Genomic DNA, 12,276 nt, shown 5'->3' with positions numbered 1-12,276 from the left:
ACACACACACACACACACACACACATAAACAGGCATGCACAAAGGCTGACGCTCTGCCAGCACTTCGTGGGATAATCTACCTTCCTAAAGGTTTGCTAAAGCACCCCTCCCTCCCTCCCTCCCTCCCTTCCCACCACAACCACACTATTTCTCCTGCTCCTCTCTCTCCTCTCCTGCCTCCTCCTGCCTCCTCCTCCTCCTCCTCCCCCTCCGTCTTATCGGCCCCAGTGTAAGCAGCATGTGGTTTCCTGCCAACTTCTGGGAGCCGTGAGCAGCCTCTCCAAACAGGAACATGCATGAAGACATTCCACTGCTGAAGGAAACAGTGTCCCCCCCCCTGCCCTCCACCCTCCTCCACCCCCCCCCCCCTTTTTTTTTTTCTTCTCCAAATCCCCCGTAGACATCCCACACATCCAGCACAGCTCTGCTGGGGCTTGACCACCGGACAATCAGCACACGTAAACACACACAAACATTCACAAAAACAGAACCCTGGGCAGGCACTGACTACAGCCATTCAGCACAGCCATGGAAATGAAGATGGCTTTAAGTCTATCTGTGTGTGTGTTTGTGTGTGTGACAAAGACAGAGATGAACAGAAATAGTGAGACAGAGTGTGTGCATGACTATGTATGAGAGCGAGAGAGAGAGGGAGAGTGTGTGCATGGGTATGTATGAGAAAGAGTCAGAAGATGGGAGAGTTTGAACATTATTTTAGTAAAGAAATCTATGATCAGCTTATTCCACATCATTTATCACCATGTGTTCTCATATCCAAATTTTGGTTTCAGTTTCACACTAAAAAAAAAACGTCTCTTTAGTGCGCTTATTCACCCCACTTGTCTATAAGATGTTGGAGAGGTTTTTCTACTGTGCGTTTCTTTTATTGTTAATCCATGAAAGCTTTCATTGAAAAGCAAGTATTACGGTGAAGAGTAGGGAGAGAGCCCTTGGAGGGCTGTTATGTGCCTGTAACAAGAGTAAATTTGTTTAACATCGCAAGAGCACTCTTTGAAACCAGACAGCAGTAGGTGGGGGTAAACACAGTAAATGTAAAAAAATTTTTTTTTTAAAAAGAGCAGTGCTGCTACTAATTTGAATAAATATGGTGAGTTACATTGAGAATAGCAAAGAGGCTGACTCACATATCTGCAGGGGAAATAGATCTTATAGTGCAGCCTGGTATCATGCCAATACACCTTTCAATCTACGAGAGGATATCATGTCAGTGTCATGCTTTTTCTGGCCTACGCGGGAAAAGCACATGCATCTATGACCAGGCTCGAAGAAAGAGTTGAAGAAAGAAATACGTTTTAAATAATGTAAGTAAGTAACCAACCTATAGTCTTAAAAAATAACTTATGAAGCATTACTTATATGAAAGTGCTCATTTTAGCCTAAATAATGATGAGCAAATTCGTGACATTGATGTGTTATCTTTCGGTGCACTGATGGGAGTATTACACACTTTGGCGTGATACCGGGATGAATTAACATATTAGACTCAACAGGAGTCTGGATTATTTCACGACAAAGATGACTCGTGGAGACAAAGGTGGCATCTCTGTAAAATAATTAATTGGTAGGCAAGGAGGAAGAGGTAGCAATAACACAGGACGGATTCTGCACCAAACAAAAAGCAGGCAAGGAAGCACAAAAGAAGGCGTTAAATGATTTAAAACCTAATTTATAAGCTCTGTGTTTTTTCCTCTTGGCATGCGAGGTGTATCGATTGGGTAACGTTATTGGGGCATTCTGTGAGAGATGATTAATCATAAGTCACTTTTCTCCACTGTGCATATGGATCAGTGCCAGAGAGAGAGATATCCTCAATCTCCTGTCCCACTGCCTTTTTAGCAGCCAATTCTCCCACTTCTGCCCCACTCTCTCCACCTTATCGCCACTTCTTGGTTTCTGAATGTTTTCGAGGAATGAGTAAACAGAGCGCAATGGCCCAGGCAGAGATTTTGAGAAACTGATTTCTCCTCTGCTTTCCTGGCTGGTTGTGCTCACCAGGCGTGTGCATGGCCCAGCATCTTTCTGTGTGCCCGCATAAATGATTCAGTGGCATATTGAAATTACACTGTGGGCTCCTTTGGTAGAATTGCAGAGGAGTTTTGGATCTGCAATACAAACTGAAGTACATGAGAAAAGATTACTTTTACAATGTTGAACAGATTTATTCTTCACTAAATTTAATTGCCACATACTCGAGTTTTTTTGTCTTTTACGGCTCGAGCTTTAAGTAGGGTCCTTGTAGAAAACTGGTTTGTTTTTGTTCTGCCAATAAAGATTGCGAGAGTCATCAACTGTAAGAATAGGATCCTTACTTGTTACCATTTTAATCCTTCAATTTAAATACATTATAATCACTGCACGAAAAGTGTTAAGAGTCACAGAATTTGTCTCAATTAATTATATATTTTACAAGTAAACAGACAAAGTGAGAACTTGCCAACCTTCCATTTCTGACATTTTACTTTTTTGTGTCCCTTAAGCACAGCCGGGGATTGACATGCAGCCCGCCAACCATTACATCATAGTTCACATCCACCTTCATCCTAACTTCACTTACACTTTCTGCAAAGCTCAGAAATACATTCAGTTTAAAAAAAAAAAAAAGTCATTCCATCTAGTGCCAAATTTTTTTGTTTGTTAAATTCTGACTTTCTGCAGTATTTGGCAATGCAGCTACTGTTTGGTTAAGGTGTTTGTTGAATGGTCGAACAACATCGGAAATCACCTTCAAACATATTCTTTTGGGGGCGCTGCATCTCTTTTCTTATGTACAAATGAGTACAAGACTATGAATACCTTTAAGTAAAAAATTGTCAGACAGCACCTGCTTTTAAATTCTCATCACGTCTCACCACTCTATCTGACAGCAGGGTTTTCACCCTGCCTTTGAGTCTGGGCCATTTAGAACAGCTATACAATTTTTTTTTTTTACCTAAGATGTAATTGAATAACACGCTGTACAAACTAGTTCACTTTAGGTCGAGTGAAACCTTAAGGGTTCAGAAAAAAACTGCGGCAAAATAAAGGTTAGGGTTAGGCAACCAAAACACATGGTTAAGGTTGGACTGCGGGGTTGAATAGTAACCGCTGGTCTGTGGCAGGATGCAAACGCTTGTTTTCTGCATATGAGTGTGCCCTCGACACTGTCAAGTTTAATCAGAAGGGCGTGTTTGATGGTCAGATAGAAACCTCTCTCCCCTTCACCTTTTCAACACGTTGGTAGCTAGCTTAACAGAGGTTAAACCTCTCTTTTTTCATTTTTGACCCAGGTATATATCCGTTTTTGTGTGTGCAACCAAGTACAACCTGCCTTCCAGGAGATACAGCCTGAACATGCCACCCCAATGACTGAATGACATTGCTGCTGATGCCTCTCTATGTGGCCGACTATTCACTCCACTTTTGAGTGTGGCCGTTTGTATTAACACATTTGATTAAATTCAATAGTCATAAAAATTACTTATTTTTAAACGAAACATGACCGTTTTATCCCCCCTCTCTACGTAAAGGGCATATTCCTTCCTGCACTTATGGTAATTGTTAGCATTAGATGTAAACATTGTGAATGTGGAATTGTTCAATATGGCCATAATTCCCAGGGTACAGGCTGCGTATGTCCTGTCACACAGGATGCTGGGATTTGATGAGCATATTGGCTGCAGCAGAGACTGAACCTGTGATTTCTCCAAGCACTAGACATTACTCAGATTTTACACATTCATGCCTAGAAGCAGTACAACCTCAATCTTTTACTTTCAGACGTCTTTCCAGCTCTCTGGAGTTATTGGAATTCAAGGCTGCTTCATGCTTCAAACAAAGTGCTTGTTTCAGATGAGGGATGCAGTCAGACTGAACAGTTTTGAATTGTAGGTAAAGCAACATTCTGACAGTGACTCGCACTTTCTTTGAGCCTTGTGGAATTAAATGTTGCAGTTTCGCACCAACATGATTGGCACGACCGTCGTCCTCCTTTGCATCATAAAATGCCTTCAAAGTTCTTTCAATGTTTCTCACCCCTGATTTGTTTCACCACCTTAATACTACGCTGTTTAAATTCTGCTCTTCACCTCTCATAAGTAATGAATGAGGGCTAACTGTTCGTCTTGTGAAATCGTCTGCGAGTAACGTAGGCGCCTTGCTCAAGGGTGCAGTTGATGTGTGAAGAAAGAATCTGCTCCAAAAGTGCACTTCTCTCACCTTTAGGCCAGCTATTCTCAGTAAATGTTTCTAAATGCTTCTGTTAATATACTCTTCATCCCTGTTGCATCAATAAATTAACCAGTTTGCACAGATGAAAAAAAAAAAACAACAACCAAAAAAAACCCGTATGTAGCTGAAGGGCTTCTCCTTTGAATACAAAACCCTCCACTCCATGCAAGTGAATGTCATATAACTTGCAAGTTAAAACAAAAACAAAAAAAGCCCAGTTTTCCCAGAAACTCCTTACACAACCAGCGAGGCAAGGTTTAATGTTGTTTTGACTGAATTGTAGTTATCAGTAGGCCACCGAGATGAGGCCCAATTAGCGCAGCATGCTATGACCTAAGCAGAGGTAATCACTGGGCGGAGGGCAGACTAAGGTAGAGGCGCGGATTTTCACTCGAAACAGAAAAAGTGAGGGATTCACAAAAGGACCTGGAGTCGTGGAGAGAGCAGCTAATGAGCCTACATGATTCACGCTTGGTCTCCCCCACAGAGAGCCTTGTCCTGGGCAGAGTGAAGGCATGCAAGTGTTTGCTCCGACACATTCCATGACGGAGCCTGTCAGAGCCAGGAGGGTGAAGGGGCGATTAGAAGTTTCACTTCTGAATGCTGAGTGAAGGAAAGTCTTCTGTCTCCTTAGAGTCTTAAATCAACCAGGAGACTGTGGACATGTCTCTATCAGTAAACAGGCTTTAGCCTTCACCCTTTAGAAATCCTTCTGATGTTCCAGAAAGCCTGTGAGAAAACATGACTAAGGTCTAAGGCATAATGCTTTAGAATATGACTGTTGGAATAAAAGGCAACTGGCAATAAATCCTCTATAAAAGAACTTTTCTGACAACTTTATATTGGACAAATTTAAATAATCTGTGCACATATTGTATGTAAAAACCTTTCTTTTACAGGGTTAAAGAGTAGAAGGTATTTCATGATTGATCTGCAATATCACCTTGTAATTAAAGGATTATATTTAGTGTTTTGTGTGAAGTTTGCATGTTCACAGGGTTTCTTCAGGCTTTCCTCCAACAGTCAAAAAAAAAAAAAAACGTGCAGTCCTGGAGAACTTGTGTGTGAAATGAAATGGATTGCAAAGGCGTCCGTCTGGCTAAAATGTAATAGATTGGGGTAACTTTCTAGAGAACTTTCCGTTCTTTTATCCAATGCATGCGTCCTGCACGCGATGCTGTTGCACGAAAACCCTCACTTTTGTAGTCAAGAACAGTCCATCGTGACTACCCCCATTTTACCAGCACTATAATTATTAACACCAGTGCAATTATTAACCTCAACTGAACTGGAATACAGGGTCTCTCGTGTTTTTTTTTTTTTTTTCTATAGACCAGAAGCAAATTGTTGTCAGAATTACACCTGCCTAAGAGTTTGTGCGGGCTAACCCTTTAATGACAGGATTTTTTTTTTATTTTTTTTTTATTGCAAATGTCATTATTTTATAAGACCTGTAAGAATGCGCTCGCTTTTATTTTTGCTCTTCTACGTATTACCACAATTTAATTGATTTTGTGTATTGTTTCCTTTTTACTCCCTTTTCCTATTTTGGCAAAAAAAAAAATAAAAAAAATAAAAAAAAAATAAAAAAAATCACTTTCAATGTATATTCGACGGCAACACTCCAATCCTGAACGTATTGTATGTATGTACGTGTCGACGTCGACGTGAGGTCTGTCAAATAAAAAATAAAAATACCTCCGGTAGTTATTAAAAATAGCTCCTCAATATTCCATCTAGACTTTTAAACCCACCCGGCCTCTGATTGGCCGTCTGCCGGTCACGTGGCGAAGTGCAGTCAGTCGCCGTGCCGTGCCTCGAGCCAGCGCTGAGTGGAGCCTGTCTGCCAACAGCTTCAGCAGCGGCTCTAACTGGATCCTACTACACTCACTGACAATTAAAGGAGGCCCTTTTTTTTTTTCTTCTTTATTTTTCGAGGACTATTCTTCACCATGGGCGACAAAAAGAGCCCTACCAGGTAACGCGACCGGCTCGCCGGTCGATTCTTCGACTTGTTTTGCGCGTTTTTCGTGTGCGGGGCTCGGCGTTTGGATGCGTTTCTCTCACAAGAGGGATCGTTTCTCCCTTTTTTTTTTTTTTTTTTTTTTTTTTTTCTTTTTTTTTTTTTTTTCTCTCTTTTTTTTTTTTTTTTTTTTTTTTTTTTTTTTTTCCTCCTCTTCTCTTCTCGGTCGGTATGCCACAAGCTAAGCTAGAATAGTGCAGTCACTATGGCGGCTTCTCGCTCCCTTACAAAACCGCTTCGCGAGACAAAGGGAAATTTTTCGGAGGATACGCCTGGCTTTCCCCGAAACGCTCTTCCTTCTCCGCGAAGCCTTTCGGAGGGTCAATGTCGAAATGGGCTTTGTTTGATGTCGGTTTTGGTCGGCGACGTGCTAAAGCGACATTTTTTTTTTTTTTTGTAAAGCAACGCTTCGCCTTCGCCTGCTAGCCGCCTAGCTGGCGAGAGAGTCGGACGGTGTTTGGGGGGAAAAGTCCGCCCGCTTCCCCGCTTGTGGAGATTTATTAACCGGGAGAGGAAGGAGCTCCTTACTCGCCGGGACTCGAACCCGATGTTAGTGACAACACCGCCACGCTTTCTACCGCGTTGAGTAGCTTTGTGTATATATATATATATATATATATATATATATATATATATATATATATATATATATATATATATATATATATATATATATTACACACCGGGTGATTTGTTTTGTCCTGATCTCTGTTCTTGTTTTTTTTTTTTTTTTTTTTTTTTTCATGAAATCGGTTAGGTGGTATTTCTACAAAAACACACACACAAAACAAACTAACTTGACCTTAACATTTTGTCTCGTTTTTTTTTTTTTGTTTTGTTTTTTTGAAAAGGCCGAAACGACAAGCCAAACAGACCGCTGACGACGGATACTGGGACTGTAGCGTCTGCACCTTCAGAAACACCGCCGAGGCTTTCAAATGCAGCATCTGCGATGTGAGGAAGGGCACATCCACCAGGTAACGTTGCGCTCCCTCCCCCCTGTCTGTCCCCGTGTCTGTCCCTGTCTCTCCTTGTCTCTCTCTCTCTCTCCTGATCGTCTCGGTTTTTTTTTTTTTTTTCTCCCCCCCTCCTCCCCCCTTCCCTTTTGCTCGCCGGGCTGCAGCAGCGTTGCATCGCAATTTCTGGGTTATGACAACTTTGATCGACAGCCTGTTTGTCTGGGAGCGAATGAGGACTTGTTGATGGACAATCTTGCCGATATCCCCGGTCGTTTTGTCTGGATTATTATCCTCATTTTATGCGACTAGCGTTGCAATGCTTTTTATGCATTCGTCTAGGTAGGCTGGCTGGCTTGACTAGCCAGAGGAGGGGGGGGGGGGGGGGGGCGGAGGTGGGAGGTTGTGGTGGTGGTGGGAGGTGTGGGAGGGGATGGGGTGGGGGAAGAGGGACCAGTACTTCATGATGGCTGTACAGCTAAACAGTGCATCAACAGAGCAACGTCGAAAGCGCTGAGGTTTTTTTTGGTGTGTTTTTTTTTTTTTGTTCATGGAGTGAAACAATATGTGTGTGTGTGTGTGTGTGTGTGTGTGTGTGTGTGTGTGTGTGTGTGTTTCACCTACCTGTAGAGAGGGTCTCCCAGTGGTCTTGTCAAGTCCAGATTTATTGTGCGAGAGGCTGATGGACAGTAAGGAAACGATGGTTGGTTTAAGGTTTCGAAAATTGGTTGAAATCGGCATCGGAGAGCGTTTCATGATGTGCGTTTTTGACATTTCTGTGTCCGTCAGACTCTTTTTCGCGGGTGCCGGTGTTGGTTAAAGAAATGTCATTTCATGCCCGACCTGGTGTGACACTGTGATAAGGTCCACCGTTGTTGTTGTTGTTGTTGTTTTTTAAACGTGTAAAAAAATAATAATATTTTTGATTTTTACAAGATCAGTCCAAACATTTTGTCAATGATTTTTCCGAAAGTCTGTTTCAAATGTGCTTTATTCGCCAAGCTGTCAAGCGAACTCACTCACTCGCTCTCGACAACACGCGTCTCCAGATTAATATCGGCGTTCGCCGTCACAGGGTTGCGCGTCCCAGGCATTTCCCCATGATCGCATCTTACAATAAATGTTGTGGTGTCAGCGAAAGACGTCTTGGGGGTGGGGGGGAGGGGGGGAAACTGAGATAAAAATCTTTGCATAACTTGAATGACGTGATGGGATTCCCTTTCAGTTTTGAGTCCGGCCGCCGCCTACTCTTTCTCGTCAGGGGAATGTTTTTGATGACAAGTTGCGTGTGCCACGGTGCGCGTCTGCTCTGCTCGTGTCATCGGCTACGCGATGAGAGTGCGAGACGGGTGAGTCATTTTGTGGGTTTGTTGTCAACACTCTTAACCTTTCTTGCCTGCGGTTTTACAATAAGCGGCTCGGGCTCGACGCCTCCTGGCACGTCGCAAAGTGGGGAAGGACGAACGCGCTTTAGGACACATTTACTGAGAATCCAAAAGCTTGAGCCGGGGTCTTATCTGTCTGCCCCCCCCCCCCCACCCCCTTTATGATCTTTTCCCCCTGTAGCGAGTAGCTTAAGACCACAGCTGATGATGCAGGCTGAGCACGCCGCGTGAAAGCAGGAAGCGGAGACGAGCACGTCGTAGCCCCCCCCCACCCCCCCACCCCCACCCCCCCCGTGCTTTGGCAACAGCCCGGTTGCCTCTGTTTGGTGAAAGGGGGGGGGGGAGCACACGATGTCGCCGGAGCGGTTGTCGCACGTCCCCGTTTGATCTGAACAGTTTAACCTTTTCGATTAAACGCGCCCCGTGTCGCGGCGGGGCTGCCTCGTAATCCTAACGAGGGCTAATTAGCCGTCGTTTCTTCGCCGTTTTGACGTCTCCCGGCAAAGCGCGGGAGTCGGCGAGACGCTCCGAGCTAAAAGATGCACACTCAAGGCTGCGCGTCACGCTGCTTTTACCCCGGGGCTTCCGCTTCGAATGTGCCGTTCGCGGGGTGCGAAAAGGCTCGCGGGGGGGGAGGGGGGGGGGGGGACACCGCGCGGAAGTCCGTCCCTTCCAAAAACCGCTCCTTCCGCAGTCCCCCGAATCCAGGTGCGTGTCTCCGCGTCCCGGCCAGCTGGCCTCGACCGCGGCGAGGAGAACACTGACGCAGCCGAAAGTTTTCGAGAGCGTCGCGGGCACCCCTTTCGACTTCTGAATAGGCGTTGTGTACCAACAGGTAGCGGTAAGCTGCGACGTGAAAGACCAAATTAATACGTCCCGTCCCCTCGAGCTTCACACATCAAAACCCCCCCCCGCCGCCCCACCCCGCCTCCCCCATCCCCTCTCACGGTCTCCGCTGAGGCACCAGCTGTTTCTACAGGTGTTGACGGGGCGCCCAGCTGGCGAACGGCGGCTCGCACTTTGACGAGGCTTGAGTCGCAGCGAGCGGGGCGACTCGGGGCTGCGCGGCTCCGATTTGCGCTACCGGAGGCAAGAATGTGCGTCAACGAGAGCAAAACTCCGGCTGAGGCATCGGGATGCAGGGAGAGCCCCCCCCTCCCCCCCCGTCCTCCCCTCCGTCCTCCCCCCCCCTCCAGCCCAGCGCAGCCTAACGAACCCGTTGACCCCGGTCCGGCTCCGTGATGAAACACGATACCCCGACTAGGCTAAATCTAGCCCTCTGCCACTCCGGACTCTTAAACAAGAAAAGCCCTCCGCTTTTTTCTTTCTTTTTTTTTTTTTGCACCTGACCTCGCTGCTAATCTACAAGTCCAAGCAGCCCGAGTGTTCAGCCTCCGCGTTCAGCGCCCGGCGTCTTTGGTAATTGGAGAAGGGCTCGTATTAGCATCCCCTCCGAGGCGGACGCGATCGCATTTAAATGTCTGTGGCATCCGAACCCGATCGCCGCGCGAACGTGACACCGTGTCGCCGCACTTCAGTTTGCTTTGTGGCGGCGTTTGGTATGCACCTCCGGCAGCCCCGGGGCCCGGAGCGAAACCATTAGGAGCCCTCTAAAGTTGATTGATGGTGGGGATCACAGGAAGGCTCGAGGTACCTCAGTCTTTTGACTGCTCTGCTGTTATCTGTGCCCCGTCGCTCTGCAGTTAACCATTTCAAGCGGCTTTTATCTCTACTTTATAACAAAAAAAAAAAATAAAAAAAAAAAAAAACACAAAAAAAACCCACCCGGAATAAACGGGCGTCTCGCGTACGTTCACAAAATGCAAGAGTTCCGACTTGATTAAGTCGATTAGTCGTTCGTGCGGGAGTCCAAACGCAGCGGCTCGTTCGCAGCGTCGTGTCGTTGGATCCGACGCCCGGCGACCGCGTGGAAATCTGTAATCAAGACATTTCCGTCGGCTCGCCTCACCGAGTCCCGAGTTGCTTCATAAAAGGAAACCCGACGTGTCGAAAAGAAGAAGCCTGGACTGGCGGCGTCACCTAAAAGCGTCACCTTTGGAAAACGTGCGCAGCGACAACAACCGAAGGTGACGTTCGATGACAAACTTCGCCTTGTTTGCGTCTCTTGTCGGCCCGGCTGCCACCGCCGACTCTCGTTGTGCTCGGTTCGCAGGTGAAGGCTGCGACTTGAGGGAAATACCTCACTTATTTTCAGTCAGCTGGAGCTCACGCGGACCGGTGTCGCGTCTTGCCGATCACTGCGGCGTCAATAAGTCGCCGTGTCATTGTGTAAATATTTTGGGAGCGCGTCGACAGTCATCCCGACAACATCGTCGCAAAATACATGTCCCGAGGTATTTGGTCACAAATATTGTCGGTTGCTGTGTTTGTCCGTGATGACGTTAAATATGTAAATGTGTTAATAATGCAACCACGTGGGAAACATGAATAGTCACATTGTAAAAAGTTCACAGGGTTTAATGACATCCAACTTTAAAGCCCCGGTTCAGTTGTGGGGCCAAACAAGTTATTTGTGCGTGTGTGTGCGTGTGTGTGTGTGTGTGTGTGTGTGTGTGTGTGCGTGTGTGTGTGTGTGTGTGTGCGTGTGTGTGTGTGTGTGTGTGCGTGTGTGTGTGCGTGTGTGTGCGTGTGTGTGTGTGTGTGTGTGTGTGTGTGTGTGCGTGTGTGTGTGTGTGTGTGTGCGTGTGTGTGTGTGTGTGCGTGCGCGCTCGCTTGTCTTTTACAATGATAGAATAGAGTCATTATAATCCGTGGATTCTACCACTGTCACATTAAGGCAAATTGTCTGGGATAATGGAATTACATAAGAGGGACATGCTGGCGCTCAATTTATATCCGCACTTCCTCGCCCACCACCACCACCACTCCCCCCTTCTCCTCCCCCCCCCCCCCCCCACCCTCCCCTCTCCCCGCCCCCGCAGCAGCCCCCCACTCACAGGATACTGCTTTTGCTTATCCAGCATTATCAGCATCTGCACCAAAGCTCCGAGCAACGAGCGGGTAGCCCTAATCTTCACATGTTAATTGCCGGATTTAAAAGTTCTTAATTACTTCATGGGATTTGGCAGTGTGTGAGTGATTAAATACAATAGCCAATTTGGCAATCTGACAAAACAGAGAAATGTTTGAGAGAGCTGTTGAATCTGGGCTCCTCCCATTCAGGAAGAAGAAGAAGAAGAAAAAGAAAAGATGAAGGGCGAAGGCGAGGGAGCGAGGAGTCTACGGGAGGGAGGGAGGGAGGGAGGCATTTGAGGACGAGGAGAGAGGGGAGCCGTTCAAGTGTGGAGTCGCAGCGAGCCGAGGAGGACAACGAGGACGAGGAGAGAAAGAGAACAGTGCAGGGGACAGAGCGGAGTGTAAGCGCCTGGACATGTATGTCTGTGTGTGTTGGGAGAGGGGGGGGGGCGCTCACTCAACCAAGAGAGTCTCCGGGGGCGAAAGCAGAGCGAAGCACACTATTACCCAGGGAGGGAGAAGAGGCCGGACGGACCTTCTTCTATTTCCACTCCGTGGGAAGAGAGCAGCACCACGTCGCTCGTCCTTCGCTGCGGATGACGAGAGACGAGCGAGAATCGCCGATTCAACGCGTCTTTACCCCGTCCATCTTTTTTCTTTCTTTTTTTTTTTTTTTTTTTTCCCTCCGAGCGCAGCCGCGGTTAGTTTG

At 46.5% G+C, this 12,276-nt stretch overlaps 1 protein-coding gene across 1 annotated transcript in view; it reads left to right on the top strand.

The window, feature by feature from the left end:
* Positions 1-6,049: 6,049 nt before the first annotated feature.
* The window catches only part of rybpb (RING1 and YY1 binding protein b), a 13,303-nt gene continuing 7,076 nt past the window's right edge, over positions 6,050-12,276 (top strand). The window contains 2 exon segments of the mRNA XM_069164650.1: positions 6,050-6,205; positions 7,102-7,227. Of these exon segments, the coding sequence (XP_069020751.1) occupies positions 6,180-6,205; positions 7,102-7,227 (152 nt within the window). The 5' untranslated portion in view covers positions 6,050-6,179.

The sequence above is a fragment of the Embiotoca jacksoni genome, unplaced genomic scaffold, assembly GCF_022577435.1.
Source record: "Embiotoca jacksoni isolate LCO1_2020_lvr unplaced genomic scaffold, fEmbJac1.0.p SCAF_1, whole genome shotgun sequence".
Lineage (NCBI taxonomy): Eukaryota > Metazoa > Chordata > Actinopteri > Embiotocidae > Embiotoca > Embiotoca jacksoni.
Note: the sequence above shows the minus strand (reverse complement) of the source record. Positions and strands in the feature narration are given on the sequence as shown.